General features: G+C 43.6%; 1 protein-coding gene across 2 annotated transcripts in view; it reads left to right on the top strand.

Annotated features, from left to right (window-relative positions):
• Positions 1–1,560: 1,560 nt before the first annotated feature.
• Positions 1,561–24,254, top strand: part of EXT2 (exostosin glycosyltransferase 2) — a 189,372-nt gene continuing 166,678 nt past the window's right edge. Inside the window, exons 1-3 of one of the 2 annotated variants that reach the window (XM_036764388.1) lie at positions 1,561–1,749; positions 8,848–9,413; positions 10,416–10,505. In XM_036764388.1, the coding sequence (XP_036620283.1) occupies positions 8,878–9,413; positions 10,416–10,505 (626 nt within the window). In that variant the 5' untranslated portion in view covers positions 1,561–1,749; positions 8,848–8,877. The remainder of the gene's footprint in view (positions 1,750–8,847; positions 9,414–10,415; positions 10,506–24,254) is intronic. The other variant, XM_036764387.1, reaches the window with a different exon arrangement.

Consider the following 24,254-nt stretch of genomic DNA (forward strand, 5'->3'; position numbering starts at 1 on the left):
ACACTGGTTACTCAAAAGACCATCTCTTATAGCCTCATCAAAGTAAGCAGTAAACAGAAATTGGAGAAAGTATGCAGATCGAAAGAACAGAGGCAAGGTTTCAGTCTCCAAGGAAAGAGAATGGTTTTACCTAGGTAAATTCTCTCAACATTCTCTAGGGTTTTTAGGTACTGGAAGTCAAAGGACATTTTGGGGGTGGTTTCTCACGTCTTTGACTCCAGAAAGGAATACTCTCCATCATTTAAAAGTATAAGCTTGCCTTTCTCAACTGTCTCAAAGCCCTCCAAGCATATCTGAAGAGATCCCAGTACTGCCTAAGGCAGTCTGAAGTTGAAGTTGAGGGTTCTTTCAGTCATTTGGGAGTCCATGTTCCCTTAGATGTACCACATTGGAGGCAAAATCACAAGGATTCAGGGCGCTGTGCAACCTGAGTGGGTGGAGATTTTGTATTCAAAATAAATGCAAGGTGGTTACTTTAACAGTTGAGTGGATTAAGGAAAAGCTTGGTATAGAAGCTGTGCTGGATTTGCTTGCTGAAAGAAGCCAGGGCTTCTGTGAATCTGAGGGGAGTCAGAGGCATTATTTCTTAATAATAAAGATTGATAAGGTTTTCAAAGCACTTTGTAAGCGGTGTCTCATTTGAACCTTACCCCAGCTGTTGAGGCATCATCTCCATTTTGTAACAGACTCAGAGAGGGTAGAAGATTTGCCTCTGGTCGCACGAGGAGTCAGAGGAGGGATGTGAACCCAGGTCTTACCAACTCCAAGGCTTTCCTGCTTTGCATCATCCCATGACACCATTTCAGGATTGTCCCCATTTTTACAGATGGGGGGAAATGAAGCTGAGAGGTTGTATGTCAACTGTGGTCACACAGCTAGTGCCTCAGATGAAGGGTTTGAATAACGATGATCTCATCTCGTCCTCCCAATCCCCTGTGATAGCGGTACCATAGGTATCATCATCCCTGCACAGTGGAAAGAGCCCTGGACTTGGAGTGAGAGGACCCGTGTTCAAGTCCAGGTGATCTTGGGCAAGTCTTAGCTTCTCTTGGCCTTGGTCCCCTCGTCTGGAAAACCAAGGGGTCGAACTAGATGCTCTCTGATTCCTTCCGACTATAACCTTACGATCCCATTTTATAGACGAGGAAACTGCGTTTCAGAAGGGGGACGGTGCCTTGTCCAAGGTCACAAAGATAATAAGTAGCACATTGGAACCCAGAGCTCCTGGGTCCAAGTCCAGACTTCGGTCCAGCCTCAATACTTCCTGTGATGATGCCGCGTCCTGAGTTTAACCCTAACCCTATCCTCAAAGTCTACGGAATAGAGGCGAAAGAAATTACGGACGCGCTTCGTTGCTCAGGCTGCAGACGCCACTTGTTTTCGCGCTTGCGCAGGTCGTTTCTTCCAGAGTTTCCTTCGTAGATTGGGTTGCCTGCCTTCTAGGAGGGGGCAGACCTCCTTTTTCGAGAGGCGAAACCCGCTCTGGCACCTCCGAACCGCCAGAGGGCGACCGCCCGCCCAGGCCGCAGGCTCCACTCGGACTTTGCTCCCGCATGCGCAGTTCGCCGCGCGCAGCCTGTCAGTGTCAGGGGGCTGGGCCGGCCTCCCAGTGTGTCTGCGGCCGCCGGCCTCTCTTCCGGAACTGGAGGCGACCCCGGCCCGAAGCCCCCCATCATCAGCCTCTCGTCCCTGACCGGGGCATGAGGCGGTGACGGAGCCCGGGGGCGCCGCGCGGGGCCTGAGGAGGAGGTGAGGCCGGGGCTGGGGCATGGGCGGCGTGCCCCCCAAAGTGGGGGGTGGGGGGTAGTGTGACCCCCCCAGTGGGGGAAAGGAGATAAGGAGCAATGTGCTCCCCCAGAATGGGGTAGGTAAGATAGTGTGAACCCCTCAGTGGGGGAGGGAGGTCAGGGGTGATGTGCTCCTTCAGAATGGGGGTGGGGGATACTGTGACCCCCCAGTGGGGGAGGGAGGTCACGAGCAATGTGCTCCCCCAGAATGGGGGTAGGTGTGATAGTGTGACGCCCTCAGTGGGGGAGGGAGGTCGGGGGTGATGTCCTCCCCCCCAAAATGAGGTGGTGGGGGATAGTGTGACTCCTTCAGTGGGAGAGGGAGGTCAGGGGTGATGTGCTCCCCTGGAATGGGGGGTGGGGTATGATAGTGTGATCCCCCAATGGGGGAAGGGGTCGGGGGTAATGTGCCCAGTCAGGAGAATGGAGGAGGGAGGAGTGTCAAGGAATAGCCCCCCATCCCCACCCATCACCAGCAGAATGGTGGGAAGAGCTATCATTTATTCCTGCATCTCAGCCAACTGGGGGAATCAGGGCAATGCACCCCAAAAGATAAGGGAAGGGAGTTGGCAGAAAGTCAAATGGGAGAGGAAAGAAAGAAGAAAAAGGGCCCCCTTCTGCCTCCCCAACTTAGTTTTGGGAGGGGACTGATTTTGGACATTTGGAAAAGCACCTACCCCTCTTTTTTAAAATGCAAGCGTTCTCAGAATTTGTTAACTTTCTCAAACGTTTCCACTTCTGTCCCCTTTGCTCTCCCTCTTCTCATGGTCTTAGGTTCACCTTTCTCATTGGCTTTTCCCTAATTTGTTTCTTGTAATCGCATCCCCCTCTTTCTCTAAACTCTTAACCTGCCGCAGGGATTTAGTAAGATTTCCTTTTCAGCCACAGCCACACTCCCACTTTGACCTTTCCCTACCTGCCACTCCTTCGAAGATTCAAGGTAGCTCATGTCCCTCCCATCTTGTTGCTTGTTTCATCTTGCACCGAGCAAAGTGCCTGGCACATAGTAGGCAGGCAAAATGCCAAACAGAATCTGTTTGATCCTGGAAGTAATAGGGAACCATTGGAGTTAATTGAGTAAGGCTGTGGTCTAGGCAGACTGACACGTTAGGAAAAAATGCTTTGGCATCTATCTAGAGGTGAACTAGGTAAGGGGCAGTGTGAGTGGAGAAAAGTGGATGTATATGAGAGATGCCATGAAGGCAGAAACAACAAGATTTGGCAACAGACTGAGTATGTGAGGTGAGTGAGGAATCAAGGATGACACCCAGAAAGGGAGCCGAGGTAACTGGGAAGATAAGGTGGGGGCACCCTGGGCAAATTTGGAAGATAGAAAGGTTTGCGGTGAGGGCTGGTGAATGACTTTCTCTTTTGGTCATGTTGAGTGTGAAATGCCTGCGGGACATCCGGTTGGAGAGGTCTAAAAAGCAGCTGGTGATGCGGGACTTTGGCTTAGGAGAGAGACTATTATCCCCTGAAACTTCAGGGAAATGATTTCATTTCTCTGGCTCTCAGTTACTCCGTCTGGAAAAAGAGGAGATTGGATTGGATGATTGCTGAGGACTTTGTGAAATCGGTGGTTCCGAGTTTTGAATTCTGAGTCTTGATCTTGGTTGTGCTCTTATTGGAGTGATAGGGTTGCTGGCTTAATCATCTGTAGATCCTGAGTTCAGTTTTTAAAAGCAATTTAACTGGGTGGTTAGCATCTTGGGGAGGTTATAGAGTCATAGTATTTTAAAGCTGAGACTTAGCTCATGCTGGATTTGCAGTCAGAACACTGAAGTTTGAGTCCTGGCCTTGCCACCCACTGGTAGGATGGATGAATTAACCATTCACCTTTTGAGTCTAAGTGTCTCCACGTAACATGTACTGATGTTACAATTGGTAAAATTGTAACACACCGACCTCCTTCAGATTTGTTCTGGGGAAATTTTTTTTGTAAACTATAGAGATAGAGATAAGGACCCAACCTGTGATTTCATTGACAGAGGGAACTCCTGGATAAGGACACTTCCTCTGCTAATGCAGGTTGGCACCTTCTCTGCAATGTATAGTCTTAGAGAGTTGCCTAGAGTATTGAGAAGTTCAGTGACTTGTCCAGGGTCACACAGACAATATGTATCAGGTGTGGTCCTTAACCTCAGCTCCTCCTGCTTTGAGGTCAGCTCTGTATCCAAAAGTCTTTCCAGACTTTAAAGAATTTGATGTAATTGTGAGCTCTTGTCTACACCATCTCCTGTTATATTACAGGTGAGGTATCTGAGGCCAACAGCCAAGGTAATATGACTGGTCGATGGTAGAGCCACGACTAGAGCTCAGTGGTCTTGACTCTGTCTTCAAGGTTTTACTCTCACCCAGATGTCATCTCCACTGATGAGAAGCCTGCTCCCAGTAAAATGCCTCTGAACTTCAGAGAGCCTAAAGTAAATTGTCTAAAATGATGGGTAATTAAAGCTTAAAAAGATTGTTCATCAAAATAGACATAGTAAGTAGACATTAACATTTATGTGGAGGTCGTTAAAATAGATGATTGATTGGGTTTTCTCCATTTCCCACTTCCCTTGACTTATACCCTGAGGCTGATTACTTCCTTCCCTATTCCAAGTGCTGTTATAATAATTAGATTTATATCTTTCACTTATAATTTGCGTTAACATGGAAGGGAATGGATGCAGTGAAGTTTATTTACTGCCGAAGTCAATGCTAGAAAGAACTCTTGTTTCATAAGGTAGTTCCTGTCTTCCCAGAAAAGGTATTTGCTGCCTATTTTTAGATTAGAAGTATTATTTTGCCCTTTATTTGTGTGCCTGTCCAATCCCTTCAGTCTTAGGAAGATTCAGGTCTTTGTTCATCAGCCAGTATTTTATATCGTGGAGTGAAAAGGACATATCTTTAACGAGCATGTTGTTATATCAGGTGCAGAACCATCCCTGACTTTTCATGCTTAGCTTGTTTGGTAACATTGTCCTCACAACTGGGCAGAGGGTCCTGCTGGTTCTTTTATAGGGAGCTAGAGGAAGAAGATGCTGTGATTTGAAACACTGGACTAAGAAAATATGTCATGGTCCAAAGCCTTTGGGAAATATTCAGGCAGATTCTTGGAATAAGTAATTCCAAGAAGAGATCATTTCATTTTATCTAGGCAGTAGTGCAAGGGTGAATGATAGACTTTTCCAGTGACTCAGTGCCTGGCAACTAGTCAAATGATTCTTGTGTTTTGTCAGGGCACGTTTGATTTGTTTAACAGGAGATGAAGTTTATAGGACTTGATAAAGTAGATGGGTATTATGAAATTCTTTTCATTTTGGTCCAGAGTACTTGGGGTGGCATTAGTAGTAGCATTCATTCAGGAGTAGATGGACATATTTCCTCCAGGGCTGTCCTCCATTGAGAAACTGAATGAGGGGGGTAAGCGGGGTGTGTGTGACATCTTGGTGATGTGCTCTGGGGAGGTTGAGTTGGTTTTTGAAGGCACTTGTCGCCTCTGAGTCAGTTTTGATAATAGTTTTTGTTTTGGGAATGAAAAGCAATTTTTTGCTTTGGGAATGGGACGTGTGTGTCAAGGGGTAGGTTTCTGGTGTTCTTGGTTGGGGCCAATCTGAAAGAAATTAAGCGTTGACTAAAGGTAAAGAGAGTGAGAGTCTGGGTAGCCTGGGGAAGGTTTAGATTGATTGTGTGTGTGTGTGTGTGTGTGTGTGTGTGTGTGTGTGTGGAGACTGTGTCTGTGTGTGTCTGTGGTGGTGGAGTAAGGCAGCAAGGGAAGAGTAGCCTTGGTGAAAGTCATTGTCTTTGACTCTTTGGAAGTATCCTTTCTACTACAGTTGAGGAGATGAGCAGAGAATTAGCACGGTATCCCATCTCTTGTTCAGTTGTAGACTCATTGATAGAATTGGAAGATAGAAGCCTGATTTAGTCTGACATCTTTCATATTTAATAGTGAATGGCACTCACACTTGTGCATTCTGCACACGTACTCATAGAAAAAAGTGTTGATTTGATTTCCTCTTTTTGGGTGCGGTCTCTGTAGCTTGGTGTTTGCATTTTCCTCTTTGTGGTTATCATTCGACAAACTTCTCTGTAGCCTCTACATATATAGTTATTTACATATTGTCTCCCTCACTAGACCGTGAGCTCTGAGGGTAGGGACAGTGGTTCTACTTTTCTCTGTATCCCAAGCATTTAGTGTTCCCTAGCACATATAAGGGCTTAATAAATACTTGTTGACTAGCTGACTATTCCACTTTTTTCTCCTCACATATTCTTTAATAGGTGATTTTCACTGAAACTCTGTGGTACAGTTAATGAGCTGTACTATATGAGCATCAATCTATAGGATTTTCTTAGATTGGATTTTTAGGATTGTAGGCTTTCAAGTTGGGACAGACCTTAGAAATCATCTTAGCCAGCACCTTCATTTTACTGAAGCCCAGAGAGGTTCAAAGGGTACAAGGCACTATGCTGGATGGTACTCAGAGAGCCTACCCTTCTGAGGAAAATGCAGAGCACTGTTCTCATGGTACTCTCAAGATCTCCTAAGACCATCGATTTGTAGCTGGAATGGAAGGTCATCTAGTGCAGGTCGGCTTGTTTTGCAGATGAGGAAACAGAGGCCAACCTGGTGAAGGCCACATAGAAACTTAGTAGTGGAGTTGTGATTTCAGACTCAGTCCTAATACAATGTGATCTGAAGCAGGAAAGAGAGCCAGTAACTAGGAGAATCACGAAAGGCTTCACTTAAGACGTGACCCCTGGTCTGGGTCTCGAAGGGCAGTCCAGACTGAGCTGGAGGTGGTGAGGGCGTAGCAGTCAGGGATGGAAGCTGGGCTTGAAGGAAGAGCTGGCAGTCCAGCATACAGGGTGTTCCTAAAGTCTGGACACATAGGCAAAAATGCATATTTTCAAGAAACAAAATGAATGAAATTTTCAACAACATTTTATTTAATTGCAATATTAACAAATGACATCTTCAACATGATTTCCATCATTTGTCATGCAAAGTTTGATGCGCTTTGCAAGATTCATGTGAGCTCGATGCAATAACTCCACATTGCCATCAGTTTTAGCACATTCACTCTTTATACGTTCAATCAAGTGTGTTGCATCTGTGATTTTCATTGAGTACACCTTCTCTTTTAGCATACCCCAGAAAAACAAATCAAGGGGGCTAAGGTCTGTTAATATTCCAAATATTTCAAAATATGCATTTTTGCCTATGTGTCCAGACTTTTTAGGGATACCCTGTATAAAGGGCTGTAGTGAAACAAACCACAAAGCTGGGGTGGAGCTGGATTATAAAGAGCCTTGATTAGATGCCAGGCTAAGGAGCCTGTATTTTATCCTAGGGGGACCAGAGAGTCATGATCAGAAAGAGGAGAGATTGGAGGTGCAGAGAACCATTGGGAAGCTACTGAGATAATCTAGGTGATGAGGGGTGGCCTAGATAAAGATGACAGGTGGGATTCGAGCCATTTGAAGGGATGTGAACCATGCTTTTATGCTTGTGAGAGAGTGATGGTGGGGGTGGAAGGGATAGTACTTGGCTCCTGATTGGATGTGAAGGAGAGAAAAACCTATCCAGGATGACTCTTAGGTTACAAACTTCAGTGACAAGGACAATTGTGGTGCCCTCTATGGAAATAGGGAGATTTAGAGGGGAAATGGAGGAATTTAGCTTTGAACCTGGTGAATTTGAGATGCTAAGGGGACATTGGTCAATCAACCTGCCTGCTGTGTGCCAGGTACTACGCTGAGAGCTGGGGATGAAAAGGTTAAAAAAAATAAACCGTCCTTGCTCTCAAGGAGGCACCATGTACATATGTGAGTATATAGAGAATAAATATATACAGAAGTCATATCTTATACAGTGAGTCCAGGGTAAGTCAAGCTAGGACCCACCTCTCATCCCAGGGGCATGTACCATATCGTCACAGTGCACAGAGCTCTGGGCCTGGAGCCAGGAAGACACGACTTCAAACCCTGTCTCAGACCTTGTGGGACCGCTGCCTGGCTCAGTTTCCTCAGCTGTAAAATGAGGATAATGATGCCTCTCCACATTGTTGGTAGGATCAAAGGAGAGCGTATTTGTAAATATTAGCACTAGCACCGTGCCTGGCTCATGGTAAGAGTTATATAAATGTTGGCTATTCTTATATAAATATGAACCATTAATGTTCCCCTTCTTGCCCTGCACGTATTAGACAGGAGCATTCTTTTTGATGAATAAATGGTAATCTGGGAAGAAGTGAGGGTCAGTTTCTACCTTAAAGAATTTCAGTGGGAAGTTAAAGTTGCTTTTCCCCTTCATACTCTGGGAAATGATTTTATTACTCATTACTCACAAGTGTCGGCCAGGGTTTACTTCTGTTGCCCTAACGGCCACTTAATGTCTTTGTCCAAGGAGGCCCCAGTTTGTAAAAGGTGGGGCAAGGTCATGATATAGCCCTTTTCCTACATTCCTCATTTGGTGTTTAGAACCATGCTGTGAAGGGAGGTGGCTTAGCGTTGCCATTCCCATCTGACAGACAAAGAAACCAGAGCGAGTGAAATGATGGAAAGAGCATCAGACATGGAAGCCAAGGCCCTGACCTTGAATCCTGGCTCTTCCATTTACTCCTTGGGGGAGGAAGGGAGAGTCACTCCACCTCTCCCAGACTCAGTTTTCTTTCCTGTAAAATGAGGGATTAAAAGATTACTAAGGTTCTTTCCTGCTCAAAATTCTTTGATTCTGTGGAGTTCAAAAGACAGACAGCTAAAGAAGGTCTTCTATACATGTTGAGGACTCTTTTCACTAGACTATGGAATAGAAAAACGACTACATTTTATTCATTTTCTATTTGCCTGCATATCAAACCCCGCAAATTTACCAGCCTGCACTAAAAAAAAAAACAAAAAAAAACCACAAGTTTTTTTTACAGCCTTTTTTACAAGCTGAATCTAAGATTCTATTTGTTACTTCCTCAACTTCAAAGATAGATATGGGCTTCTGAGGAGTTGAGCCCCCCTATTCTCTCTTCTGTCTTCCCAGGCATTTACTTAACATGTGCTTGTTTCTGGCCTCCAGGAGTGCAGGGAGGAGTCTGTCTGAGTCAGTATGTGTGCGTCGGTCAAGTACAACATCCGGGGTCCTGCCCTTATCCCAAGAATGAAGACTAAGCACCGTCTCTACTATATCACGCTCTTCTCAGTTGTTTTACTAGGCCTCATTGCCACTGGCGTGTTCCAGTTTTGGCCCCATTCCATCGAGTCTTCAAGTGACTGGACAGTGGAGAAGCGCAGTGTCCACGATGTGCCAGTGGTCAAACTGCCCGCTGACAGCCCCATCCCAGAGCGGGGAGACCTCAGCTGCCGAATGCATACCTGCTTTGATGTCTACCGCTGTGGTTTCAACCCGAAGAACAAAATCAAGGTGTATATCTACTCACTGAAAAAGTATGTCGATGACTTTGGGGTACCAGTCAGCAACACCATTTCCCGGGAGTACAATGAGCTGCTCACAGCCATTTCAGACAGTGATTTCTACACAGATGACATCAACCGGGCCTGCCTCTTTGTGCCATCTATAGACGTGCTCAACCAGAAGACGCTGCGCATTAAGGAGACGGCACAGGCATTAGCCCAACTTGCCAGGTACCTATACCTTAGTCCTATAAGTAACATAGCTACAGGTCCAGGCCCCTTTCCAGTCCTTGTTTCTGGGTATGCCCTCTTGAAGAGTGAAGGACCAGGGACTGTGGGGTTAGCTGTATGCTCCCCAAGTCATCCTGTTGAAGGTTTTGGGTTTGGGCTGGTTGATGTCTGATGGCAGTCAGCCCTCTGCATCTCCCCCACCCAAAGAAGATGGGGAGTGCTGTTGCCTGATGACTCACGAGCAGAGAAAGAGCTGGTGCTTGCCCTTGACCCTTGTGGTTAGAAGCAGTGGCTTTTTGGAAGTAGCAGGGAGGAGATGGTAATGACAAGTGAACCCAGTACTATTTCTGCTGTGGTAGTGGAAAAGTCCTCAGCCTCTGGAGTGGACAAATGAAACCAGGCCTTCCACTTTTTTTATGGGAAACTGCAAATCTTTATTATACAGCTTGCTTTTTTAAAAAAACATGTAACTTCCATATGTTTTAAAGCTGTCCTGCCTGTCTCTTTTTCCTTCCACATTTTTTTCTGTCCTCTTCTATGCATTTGGGAAAATGTCCTCAATTACTCCCTTCTTTCTTTTCTTTGGAGAAGCATATGTTAAGTGCTGACTCTGTACCAAGCATCAGGGATGAGTGTGGGGCTCCTGCCCATATGCAGTAGGGTGGGAGCAAATTCTTTCTTGAAGTTTTCACTGTCTTCAGTGATGGTCTGCTCCAATCAGACCAGCCTAATCCTTGTGCAGATCACTTTGTAAGGTCAGTGAGAAAGCAGGAATGTGAATTGCAGATAAAACCTGAGTATCTTAAATGAGACTATCTTCATATCCATGTGTGCTTTGAGGGAACCCGAAAGATGCCTCCTGGGATGATGGGACTCCCAGAATATTCTCTGCCCATTACTGAAGTCCCTTTTTAGGCTGGGGGCCAGAATGCCATTGGTAGCTCTTTGCTTCCTACTAATTAACCTTCAAAATCTCCTGTTCCTCTTTTTGTTTTTTAATAGGTGGGATCGAGGCACAAATCAGCTATTGTTCAATATGTTACCTGGGGAACCTCCAGATTATAATACGGCCCTGGATGTTCCCAGAGACAGGTAGGTAGCCTTTGACTCTGTTATGGGAGGTCACTGAAGATCCATAGCAAGTGAATGATGTAGTTTCTGCTATTTACTAGAATCCATTGACCTATCCCTTTCTTCCACATGAAAGAAACCATCTTTAAGAGAGTTTACATTAGGGATTTTTAAACTAGGGTCCGTAGACAGTTTTCGGAGGCTCTGTGAACTCGGATGGGGAAAAAATCACTAACTTCTAACTGATACTTAAACTTTCCTTCAATTATGACTTTTAAAAAACCCTGTTATTCTGAGAAGGGGTGTATTGGTTTCACCGGACTGCGAAAGGGGTGCATGACACAGAAAAGGTTAAGACACCTTGACTTAGATGTTGTTGGGCACCAGTGCAAAAGTCATTTTTACATCAAGCTGGAACTTTGATGGAAAGTTGGCTGGAGCAGATACCTGGGAAGAGCTTCTGAGGATGGGACTATTTGTGGCAGCTAGAATTTTACTTCTTCCAAAGGACACACTGATTAGGGCCTGAGTGACTACCTGATAACTACCCAGTCATGTTGACTCTACCCTGGTTTCTAGTCACTCTTTTTTAATAATTGTGATATAACAGTAGTACTCAAATGGATCCGTGTTCTCTTTGACGTGGATATTCTACCTCCAAGAGGTAGAATATCCATGCCTGCCTATCTTATGTGATTCTTGTCCATTTCCTTCCGTAAGTTCACTGTGAGGAGGCCACCCTGTATAGTGGGGGCCTTTCTTTTGCTTGACATTTTGTGGACAGCAGTGGAGCATGTGGGCTGGCCAATGAGGACAGCTGGAGTCTGTGGATAGATAAACTCATAAACAGTTCACCTTTTTTTCTATTTTCGTATATTTCTTTGATGGCATCTGGTTGTTCTTTGTAGTTTATTATGTATTCTGGATTCCTCACCCTCACAATATATCTGTCTCCCCATAGTTTTTTCAGTGGTGCTGAATTTTAATTCTTCAGAGACCATAGTGTTCCATGACTTGCGGCCATACTGGTAGTAAAAAGATAGACCTGGATTTAAGGGAGAAGTTTGGGATCATTAAAAGAGCTCTGCCATTTCCCATAGACAATCTAGTCTGCTTTCCTCTTCTTCTTTTATTCTGGGCTCCATTCATCCATTTGCAGCGTTTGTCCAATGTAAATATACTGATGGGCAAACGCAATAGGTTGTCTATCTAATTGCATTTTTTAATCTGGACAATAGGTACTTTTCATACACTCGGTTTTTCCTGTGTAGATGTTTGGGCCATACTATTATACCTGATAAATGCTAACTAACATGAACATTTCCAAATATAAAGAACAGAAAATGAGGCTTGTACATGAAACTGCAAATCTAAATTATAAAAAGTTTGCCCTTTTAAAAAATACACAATAAATTCAGCATGTTTTAAAGCTATACTGCTTGTCTATATCTCCCTCCAATCCTCCTTTCGTTCTCTTCTTTAGGTTTTTAAAAATGCTTCTGTGACCCTCTTTTTTTTTTTACATCCTCATCCCACTTCCCATTTTCCCTGAAATTTAAAAAAACCTACAATCCCTTCTTTGTGACAAATAAACAGTCAAAAAAAATCCACACCTTGCCTATGTCTGAATATATATATATATATATATATGTATATATATCTCACACTTTGCATCTTGCAAAGATTGCATCCATCCCCTCCTGTCAGGAGTAGGTAGCATGCTTTAACATCATTGCCCTTGAATTATGGTTGGTCATCACATTGATCAGAGTTCTTATGTCTGTCAGGATTGTTTTTCTTTCCACTGTTGTCTTTGTATAAGTTTTTCTCCTGGCTCTATTCTCTTCACTCTATTTTAATTCATACAAGTCTCCCCTGGTTTCTCTGAGTCCATCCCTTTCATAATTTCCCCATGATTCAATAACATTCCATTAAATTTATATACTCTAACTGCTCATTTGATGAGCACCGCCATATTTTCCAGTTCTTTGCAAGAAAGAAAGTACTGCTATAAAATATTTTCATATGTATGGGTCCATTCCCTTTGTCTTTCATGTCTTTGGGATATAAAGCTAATAATAGTATCACTAGGTCAAAGGGTAAGCACAATTTTACTTGAATGACTTTTTGGTTATAGTTCCAAATTGCTGTCTGGAATGGCTGGGCCATATCAGAGTACTGTCAACAAGTAGTGCGTTCGTGTGCCAGTCCTCCTACATTCCCCCTACAACAACTAATGTTTTCCTTTGTTGCCATCTTTGCCAATCTGGTGGGTATGAAATAGAACATCAGAGTTGTTCTAATTTGCGTTTTTCTTATTAGTGATTCTTATGTAGTTGTTGGGTTTCTTCCTTTGAGAGCTGGTTCATATCGTTTGACCATTTTCAGAGGCCAGACTCTTTAAGTGGGGATGAATTTCATCCAGGAGCATCGTCAGTGTTTGGAGGCTCTGTGTCATCAGCACAATGTCATTTGCATGTGGGAACATTTAGAAGCCCTCACCATCTTCAGGTAATTGTTCTTCGACTCGGACCCTGCACTGAATCTCCTTCTTGGTAGTGATGAACTACTTTGGCAAGCGTCTTCTTATTTCTTTGCCTCTTTGTGTATTCATTATGAGAAGATCCTTGGATAAGATTATCTCTGTTGTGATATCTCTCCAGGCATCCTGAATGATTTTGATGCACAGATGGAAACATCCTGTTGTATGAGAGCTTTGGAGGAAATGTTGTTATAGCTAAAAGAGGAGACATACCATAGGATCTGATAATGAGCTGATGTCTAGATTAGTCCTCTAGGCAGGAGTAAGAAGAATGATCATGGGGCATGCTAAGAAAACTCAGATTAGCTCCTTCTTGGCTTCTGTGTTTTCTCTACTAAGAAGATTTTGGATTATGAAGAATGGAGCAAAAAATATTAGCAGGGGTTGGAAACCCAAAACAAGCGAAGAGGCAGTAAGGCAGTGTCTGGTTACTGTATGTGATTTCAAATTGTCATACCTGGACCAATGCCATCTTAGAGGAAGAGCCAGCAGGTGTGATTGCTGGGTCACCAGCAGTGACCTGTGAAAGACTTTTTGGAAAGAACTAGAGAGCTCTTGCAGGATGGGAAGAAGGCAGATGGCTCTGTTTTCAAAAAAAGGGAAGAGAGTAAAGTGGGAAAATGAGAAACCAGTGAGCTTGGCTAATATTGCTGGGAAAATATTGAGAACATATTATTAAGGGAGAGAATTGTGAGCACTTGGGGTAGGACAGGGGTTTCTAAAAGCCAGCATGGCTTCGTCCAGAATAGGTCCTGCCATCTTGACTTCATTTCTCTTCTTATCAGAGTAATTTGACTGGTTAGTTGGGGGATGTAGACAGACTGTGCTAAGCTTCTTCATGCTGTGCTTGTGGATACAATTAGGAGATATAAGCTAGATGTTAGTATAGCTAGATGGCTTTGGAACTGGTTGGATGGCTAGACTGAAAAGATTCAACCTCTAGTTGAATCCCCCTGACACTTGTTCTTGGCCTCAATTGCTGCTCAATTAATTTTATCAGTGACTTGAATAAAGGCATAGATGACGTGCTTATCAAATTTGTAAATGACATGAAACTGGGAGGAAAAGTTAGTGGTGTATGCAAAAAAGATCTTGACAGGCTAGAATTGTTGGGCAAAAGTAATAAGGTGAAATTGAATAGGATTAAATGTAAAATTCTGTACTTTTCTTCCCAAAATCAACTTTGTAAATAGAACCATGATTTTGGAAGGGAAGCTCAGAGGCCATCTAGTCTAAACTATTATTCTGCCTTGAATGTAATGACAATAACAAATCCCATTTTGACAGTTCTTCAAACTTTACCAAGCTCTCTCCTTATGAGAGCTCTGTGAGGCAGGGAGCTGAATGATGACAAGATCATAGAGGCCTAGCTATTGTTAATGACCTAACATGGAAGGTGAAAAAACCCCATCGAACCTTCAACGTCAAGGCTATAGGAGTCATTGGGAGTTCCATTATTCCCTCCTTGGGTTGGGCTACATCTGGAGGACTTCGTCCACTTCTGGGCACCACATTTTAGGAAATACTGTCTGTATTCCAGTTGGGCCCCTCATCTCCTTCCCCACCTGATATTCCCCCCAGGGCGTCAACCGGGACTTTGTAGGCCAGCTTTAGCCTTATTTTGCTCAGTTCTAGATACTTCAAGGACTTCTCTAGCTGTGCCACTGAGCACGTGCCACCCTCCTCCAGCTCCTCACCTCTTCTTTAAGTGTGATCTTCCTCCCGTTAGAATGTGATCTTAGGGCAGGGACTGGCTGGCTTTTTCTTCTTTTTTTTCTAGTCTCCCTAGCACTTAGCACAGGGCCTGATACACAGTAAGTGTTTAAAAAAAATTGCCTGCTCTTTTTATTTTTCTATTTCTGTATCTCTCTGCTTATCTAGGAAAGACATAGAGAAGCTAGAGTCCATGTGGAAGAGAGAGATCAGGATAGTGAGGAGACTGGAGAACATTCCATGCAAGGCAGAACTAGAACCAGTGGGTGGGAAGTCACAAAGAGGCATGTTTTAGTTTGGTAATCAGGAGTTAATCACAGTGGGAGCCAGCACAGAGGAACAGACCAGCTTGTGAGGTCATGGGTCCCGTCTTTGCTACAGGTCTTCAGGTCGGGGCCGGACGATCCCTCAGTGCAGACGTGTGTGGTAGAAGGCCTTGGAGGCACTTTCTGGCACTTAGAGTCTAAGATTCTAGGGCTCCATGTTTGCATTGGCTCTGTCAGATGAGTGCCAACTCTGGCATTTGAGAAGGTTTGAGTGGAGTCTGTCAGCAGAATGTAAGTCTTATCTCAGGACTTGCCAACAAATATCAGAAAGGCCCATCACTGCAGGGTGGCTCATGGCAATTCCTGAAGATCATGTACTAAAGCATGAGTGGATTGAAATCTATACCAGTGGAGGGAGCATCTGTACCCCTGTACTGCAAAAAGGAGGAGGAGAAGGAGAAGGAGAAGGAAGAGGAGGAGGAAGAAAGGAAAAAGAGTGAGTCGTGGTCATGGTTGTAGCAGCAGCAGCAATAACAATAGCGACCATCTACATACCAACCCTGAGAGGGAAAGGTATTATTTTCCCCATTTTTACAGATTAGGAAACTGAGGCAGCAGAGGTGAAGTGACTTGCCCAGATTCACACAGCTAGTAAAGTGAGACCACATTTGAATTCCTGACTCTAGGCTGAGCGCTCTGTGTATTCACTGGGCCACCTTGATGCTTTAGTCATCTTAAGGTCAATACATTTCTCTAGCATACTGTGGGTAGAGTGGAGGAGAAGGCGGCTTGGGATGGGAAGTAACTTGCCAGTAAATGGTCAGAGACAGGATCCTTGGACCCAAGTGTTCTGACCCCAAGCCCAGCCCTTTCCCCTCTTTCATTTTTCCCTCCAAAAGTAACCCCCATGGATAAGCTGTGCGGAAATTGGGGGCTCATGTCTCGAGGTTCATCCAATTAAAGAGACTGAAAAAACTTGGAATAGGCAAATGTTGCTTCAGGGTCAGTTCTGATTCCTTGGGACCGTTGCATCATCAGCATCTTTTTCTGGCTGGGACCAAGGTCTGGGGCTCAGCAAGCCCCGGAGGAGGCAGACACACTGGCATGGTTTCCAGGCAGTTGTTTTTATTAGTCTTGCACACTCTTGAACATTGTTACGGATTTGCTGTTTCTTGGGCCTCCTTTGGCCATTATCATATAAGTAAAGGCCTTCTTGTGCTTTTTTTTTCCTTTTCTTTTTTAGTGAATGCCTTTTGTTTTAATGTTGCAGTCATTTCTTCGTATCTCTCCCTTCTTCCCTTCTCTAACCAGTGAGTTTTACATTGTTCAGCCAAATCAGCCATCACATTGATAGTATCCAACAGCATCTGCACATGGTTCCCCATCTCTACAGCATCAATGCCTGCTCTTATAAAGAAGGATACTTACTGCACTATTTAAAAGAACTGTGATTACACCCATGTGAATTCTTCCTTCGTTGCTCCCCTAATGCCCTAGTAGATGGCTTCATAAGTTGTGGTTGCTGAAAAAAAAAAAGTATTACGTGGTGGCCAGCCCTTGGTCCTTGGTATTGAGTCCATACATAACACCCTCCTTGGTTGTAGAACCTGCCAAAGCTTGGCTTCCTCTGCTGTTGCCTTTGGAGATCCAGGATTATATTTGTGCCCCCTTGAAGCATCAGGCTTTTATAGGGCAGTAGCTGAGGAGGGGATAGCAATTTGAAAAATGTCCCCCCTCCCCACCCCTCTGTAGCCTTCTTGGCCTCTCTTGAGGAATGAAGTTGCTGTTCAGGTTGATGATTCACCTTCTGTGCATCTAGCCATATTGTATACAGCAAGCATGTAAGTCCTGTAGGCTCACTTCCTGGAGATGATATAAAGGGAGAGTATTAGCCCACCTGCCTTGAGGACAAGGGGCCATGGCTTACTTATCATTTATCAATCTGTCTTATTTTTAAAAAATGATATGTCAGGGATTTATTTTAAAAAGGCAACTTTTAGGAGTCTATATAGATTTAGTCAGTCTTTTTACCTTCTCCACTTAAATCTACAGTTCTGTATGATGATTATTAAGGCTCCAGATGATAACTCAGAAACCACTCAAGATCCTCAATACGCCAGTAAATTTTCAGTTAGATTCACTACCTTGGATTTATCAAGTTAGTAAAATTTTAGAAAGATTTTCAAACTCCAGGGTTCAAAAGCTTAAAATAGGAGGTAGCTAGGTGGCACATTGGATAGAGCACAGGACTTGGAGTCAGGAAGACCTGAGTTTGAATGTTGCCTCAGATACTTTCCAGCTGTGTGACCCTGGGCAAATCACTCAACCCTGTTGTCTTGATGCTTTGTGCCTTGATTTCTTCATCTGTAAAGGGAGATAATAATTGCCTCCCTCACAGGGTTGTTGTGAGGTCCAAATCCATTAACACATATAAAAACACTTTGCAAACCTTAAAGCACTGTATCAATATTAGCTTGCTATTCATCTGTTTTAGTCCTGTCCTACTCTTCATGACCCCATTTGGGGTTTTCTTGGCAGAGATACTGGAGTGGCTGCCATTTCCTTCTCCAGCACATTTTACAGATGAGGAAACTGAGGCAAACAGGGCAAAATGACTTGCTCAGGGTCACTCAGTCAGTAAGTGTCTGAGGCCAGATTTGAACACACGAAGGTGAATCTTCCTGACTTCAGGCCTGGTACTCCATCCACTCCGTTACCTGGCTGCCCATCAATGCTGCTGCTGCTGCTTTATTTTTATACCTGAATCAATTCGAGCCCATTTTCCTCTTGCATTCTGGGTAGTTCTCTGCCAGCTTTCATTCCATTCTGTATTTGAATCAGTACTTGGGGCTATTCACAATGGCCCCAGAGCACTTCTTAGCCTCTCCATTATCATCGTCTTTTCCTTAGGACCACCCACAGTACTTTGAACGTTTGAATGAAGGAATGTATATTAATTCATAGACATACGTTACCTAAAGACGTTGAGCTGGAAACGACCTTAGAAGGCACCTAGTCCAGCTCCCCCATTTTATAGATAAGGAAAATTGGCCACAGTTGGGGTGACTTGCTCAGTCTTTGTGACAGACCTGAGACTAGAGTTTATTGGCTTCAGCCAAGATCTCTCTTCTAGCTTCTCAAGGGGCGGTTTTAAGAGTTAAGAAATATTATGTTTGAATTTAGAAACTGATCTGTGCCCTTCGTGGGGGTACCAAATACTCTGGAAAGCAGCAGGGACCACTCTGAGCCCTATTCCTGCCAACAACAATCTTGCTAAATGGAGGATCCTGACCCCAAAGTGGGTGTGGGAAAGCCACCAATCTGTAGAGGGCAGTCAAACCACATGCAGTCTCCCCTGGAGGAGGAAGTCTCAGCACAACCAGAGATCGCTGTCCCTCCCTCCCTAGGCTTGTGGGCTTCCGAATGGGCTACTTTATTATGGGTTTGGTTGTCTTGGAATGTGAAACACTTGAGGAGACTGAGCTGCAAAAGAAAAGAGCTGTTAGCAATGCAATGTCTTTACCTCCTGCTCCCGTCTTTGTTTTTTGCAAAATCTCAGCTCTGTTTGGCACATTATTGTTGGGATAGTGTGTAGAAGTGAATGGGAGATCAATTTCATTTTTATCAGGCACACATGTTAAATAGCATTTCATATTCTGGCAAGGGGATATCAGGTAAACAGAGCTTACTTTGGCTTCCTGTTAATTCCTGAATGGTAAGGTTCCCAAAAGCGAAATAATATTTCTTATATGCACACACATGCACGTAATCATTGGCTTCCAAATGGTGAGTGATGAATCATTTTATTTCATCTCATATGGAAAGTTTTATCTTGCAGACAAATAGGCTTCTGAATTGGGGAATGGTCAGTAGTCATTTTTGTTAATTTTCTTATTGTTCCACATTCAAAATTGGCATGATCTGGGAATCAAAAAAACCCTTTTAACAGTGAGTGCTATCTCAGGTCCTTCCTGTGGGAATGTTCTACATTCTGTGTGCTCAGGTCTCCTTCTGTGCTAATGGTCTATGAATCTTCACTAAGAGTTTCTACCCAGGAAATACCAGGGTCAGAATCGAAGGAGGAGAAGCCAGTCCCCTTGGTGGCTCTAACTGTCATTGGCTAGGCAAATCTACTGATCTTACTTGCTTTCGCCACTACTGCTGCTGCTTCGTATTTTTATGGGGTTTTTAGTGGGGCAGTTTTCAGGAGCTAATCTTAACATGCCCCTGTAGGGTAAATATATATGTCTGTTGGTTTAAATTGGGTGGGGAACCTTTGGCCCCAAGGCCACATGTGACTCTCTATGTCCTCAAGTGCAGCCCTTTGACTGAATCCAGACTTCACAGAACAAATCCCCTTAATAAAAAGGTCTGTTCTGTAAAACTTGGATTCAGTCAAAAGGCTGGACCCAAGGACCTAGAAGGCTACATGTGTCCTTAAGGCTGCAGATTCTTCACCCTTGGTTTAAATAAATTTGTTTGGTAGAATTTTGAATTTATAGAATTGAAAAGGTAGGGCACAAATTCTTTTTAAACACCTTGATGCCTTGAACTTAGAAATTTTCAGGCTGGATTATATCATATATTAGGAGGTAGTTGAGTGTGAAATTACAGGATAGCTCTGTTAGGCATTGTAAATACCCACATAAGAGAGGAGGTGATCTAGGAGCGTTAAGAGATACCTCAGCATGTTAGAAAGAATTCCCATCATCTGAGGAATGAACCAGGGACTGGGAAGAAGACTGCAGGGGACTGAGTGGCAGAAAGGGAATCTTAGTCTTGGCAAAGGGTTTCAGAGTTCTGAGAATTCGGTCCAACCTGGACAACAGTATGCAGTCTGCCTCGAGCCCGAGGACTGTAACAAGTTAACTCCGTAATCACACCAAATTAAGCATTTATTTCACTATTAGAATGTTTTGAAAGTACTTCAAATTGTATACTTCACATCAAGTTACTTTTTTTTTTAACTATATTGAGTTTTCAGCATTGATTTTCACAAGAGTTTGAATTACAAATTTTCTCCCCATTTCTACCCTCCCCCCCACTCCAAGATGGGGTATATTCTGGTTGCCCTGTTCCCCAGTCAGCCCTCCCTTCTGTCACCCCACTCCCCTCCCATCCCCTTTTCCCTTCCTTTCTTGTAGGGCAAGATAAATTTCTACGCCCCATTGCCAGTGTATCTTATTTTCTAGTTGCATGCAAAAACTTTTTTTTTTTTGTTTTTGAACATCTGTTTTTAAAACTTTGAGTTCCAAATTCTCTCCTCTCTTTCCTTCCCACCCACCCTCCCTAAGAAGTCAAGCAATTCAACATAGGCCACATGCCTATCATTATGTATAACCCTTCCATAATCCTCATGTTGTGAAAGACTAACTATATTTTGCTCCTTCCTAACCTATCCGCCTTTATCCAATTTTCTCCCTTGACCCTGTCCGTTTTTGAAAGTGTTTGTTTTTGATTACCTCCTCCCCCATCTGCCCTCCCTTCTATCATCCCCCCTTTTTTATCTTCTTCCTCCTTCTTTCCTGTGGGGTAAGATACCCAATTGAGTGTGTATGGTATTCCCTCCTCAGGTCAAATCTGATGAGAGCAAGATTCACTCATTCCCCCTCACCTGCCTTCTCTTCTCTTCCTACAGAACTGCTTTTTCTTGCCACTTTTATGCAAGATAATTTACCCCATTCTATCTCTCCCTTTCTCCCTCTCTCAATATATTCCTCCCTCATCCCTTAATTTGATTTTATTTCTTTTAGATATTTTCTCTTCATCTTCAACTCACCCTGTGCCCTATCTCTCTCTCTCTCTCTCTCTCTCTCTATATATATATATATATATATATATATATATATACACACACATACATATATACATACACACACATATACATATATATACATACATACACACACACACATACATATATGCATATTCCCTTCAGCTGCCCTAATACGGAGGTCTCATGAATCAAACACATCATCTTTCCATGTAGGAATGTAAACAAAACAGTTCAACTTGAGTAAGTCCCTTGCGATTTCTTTTTCTTGTTCTTTTTCTTGATTACCTTTTCATGCTTCTCTTGATTCTTGTGTTTGAAAGTCAAATTTTCTATTCAGCTCTGGTCTTTTCACTGAGAAAGCTTGAAAGTCCTCTATTTTATTGAAAGTCCATATTTTGCCTTGGAGCATGATGCTCAGTTTTGCTGGGTAGGTGATTCTTGGTTTTAATCCTAGCTCCATTGACCTCCAGAATATCGTATTCCAAGCCCTTCGATCTCTTAATGTAGAGGCTGCCAGATCTTGGGTTATTCTGATTGGGTTTCCACAATACTCAAATTGTTTCTTTCTGGCTGCTTGCAGTATTTTCTCCTTGATCTGGGAGCTCTGGAATTTGGTGACAATATTCCTAGGAGATTTCTTTTTGGGATCTATTTGAGGAGGTGATCGATGGATTCTTTCAATTTCTATTTTGCCCTGTGGCTCTAGAATATCAGGGCAGTTCTCCCTGATAATTTCTTGAAAGATGATATCTAGGCTCTTTTTTTGATCATGGCTTTCAGGTAGTCCAATAATTTTTAAATTATCTCTCCTGAATCTATTTTCCAGGTCAGTGGTTTTTCCAGTGAGATATTTCACTTTGTCTTCCACTTTTTCATTCCTTTTGTTCTGTTTTATAATATCTTGATTTCTCATAAAGTCACTAGCTTCCACTTGCTCCAATCTAATTTTTTAGGTAGTATTTTCTTCAGTGGTCTTTTGGACCTCCTTTTCCATTTGGCTAATTCTGCCTTTCAAGGCATTCTTCTCCTCATTGGCTTTTTGGAACTCTTTTGCCATTTGAGGTAGTCTATTTTTTAAGGTGTTGTTTTCTTCAGTATATTTTTCAGTATTTTTTTGGGTCTCCTTTAGCAAGTCATTGACTTGTTTTTCATGGTTTTCTCACATCCTTCTCATTTCTCTTCCCAATTTTTCCTCTACTTCTCTAACTTGCTTTTCCAAATCCTTTTTGAGCTCTTCCATGGCCTGAGACCAGTTCATGTTTTTCTTGGAGGCTTTTGTTGTAGGCTCTTTGACTGTGTTGAGTTCTTCTGGCTGTATGTTTTGGTCTTTTGTCACCAAAGAAAGATTCCAAAGTCTGAAACTGAATCTGGGTGCGTTTTCGCTGCCTGGCCATGTTCCCAGCCAACTTACTTGACCCTTGAGTTTTTCAGCGGTGTATGACTGCTTGTAGAGTAAAGAGTACTATGTTCCAAGCTTGGGTTGATGCGCTGTTGATTTCAGAGCTATTACAGGCAGCTCTGCCGCACCAGCACTCCTCCTTCCCCAAGGACCCCCAACCTGGACTGGACTTAGATCTTCAGCAGGCTCTTCACTCTTGCTCTGATCCGCCACTTAATTCCTCCCACCAGGTGGGCCTGGGGCCGGAAGTAACTGCAGCTGTAGTTCTGTAGCTGCCCCACCTCCGCTGCCCCCAGGGTGGTGGCTGAACTGCCAACTCTATCCCCCTGTCCCCGGCAGCTTTTCCCACTAACCTTCTCTGTTGTCTTTGGTGTTTGTGGGTTGAGAAGTCTGGTAACTGCTGCAGCTCACTGATTCAGGGCACTAGGGCACGCTCTGCCTGGCTCTTGGTCTGGTTGGTCCGCGCCGCCCACACTGGTCTCTGCTCCATTCTGCTCCACTTCCAGCTCTGTGCGGGGTAGAACTTACCCAGAGACCATCCAGGCTGTCCTGGGCTAGAGCCCTGCTTCCCTCTGGTATTTTGTGGGTTCTGCAGTTCTTCTCTGTTGTCTTTGGTGTTTGTGGGTTGAGAAGTCTGGCAGCTGCCACAGCTCCCTGATTCAGGGCCTGCTCTGCCCAGCTCCTGGTCTGGTTGGTCCGCGCGGCCCACGCTGGGCTCTGCTCTGCTCACAGCTCCGTGCTCGAAAGACCTCACTCAGCAACCATCCAGGCTGTGCTGGGCTAGAGTCCTGCTTCCCTCTGCTGTTTTGTGGGTTCTGCAGTTCTAGAATTTGTTCAGAGCCATTTTTTATAGGTTTTTGGAGGGACTCGGCGGGGAGCTCGTGCTAGTCCCTTCTTTACAGCTGCCATCTTGGCTGCGCCCCTCCATGTTCATCCAGTTACTTTTCAAAAGTAAAAGGTAAATATCTAAAAAGCTTAGGGATTATGCAAAAATTATGAGATGGATGGGAAACTGATTGAAGGAGTGTCAGTGTTCTAGAACATAGAATAGGAGCTTCCTTTGGAAATAGAACCAACAACGCATCCTACTCCACACTTGGTATTCACAAGCTCAGTAACATACCTAAAAAGTGACTTAAAACCTGGCTCACTTAGAATCCTTTCTGTCGGGCACTTCACTTGACATTGCATTAACTCATTTCCACTGCATTTACAACTCACCTAAGCTCTCATGTTTTGCTACACATAAAAATTTCTTATGTTTTAAATCTTCAACTCAGTCTGTTAACTTTTTCCCCCTATGGAATTATCTCTGATTTCGTAATATGTTAACTGGCAAAAAGAATATGTTTTGCAGAAAATCACTTTCTGACTAAGTTTTCTATAAAATATGTATCAGATAAGTGGATGGTTCAGTGGATAAAATATTGGACTTGGAATCTGGGAGACTTGAGTTCATATCTGATCTCAGATACTAATTATCTTTATGACTCTGGGCAAGTTGTAACCTCAGTTTCTTCATTTGCGAACTGAGCATTCCAGTAGCACCTCCCTCTAAGATGAAGATCGAATGAGATATTTGTAAAGTGCTTTGCAAACCTTAAAGCGCTGTATAAGTGTGAGCTGTTACTATTAAAGCAAGAAGTGTCTATAGAGTTTTTCCCACGTAAAGATGGAGGGAAGTTAAACATGCCATAATGTCAGAGCTGGTAGGAGGGACCTTAGAACACAGAAGGTCAGAGCCGCTCTCTTCAGAGGTCATCTTGTCTGGGCCCTTCATTTTACACACATGCAAACTAGGCCAGGTGCCACACTGAAGGGTAGTTAGTAGCAGAGCTAGGAATGAACCCGGGCTACTTGCCTTCTTTGAGCCATGCTCCTGTTTAGGCCACACTTTCCTTAGTCTCCTTTCTTGTGTGACTTGATTTGTATAAGATGTTAAAGCATGAAATTGATTGAGAGCTTTAAAACCTTAACATGTTAGGGTCTACTACAACCTTGTGCCTCATTGTTAAGTGTAATATAGTACATAATTGATAATGAGGCTAATAACATGATAAAGTGAAATCTTAAA

This window comes from Trichosurus vulpecula, chromosome 6 (assembly GCF_011100635.1).
Source record: "Trichosurus vulpecula isolate mTriVul1 chromosome 6, mTriVul1.pri, whole genome shotgun sequence".
Classification (NCBI taxonomy): Eukaryota; Metazoa; Chordata; class Mammalia; order Diprotodontia; family Phalangeridae; genus Trichosurus; species Trichosurus vulpecula.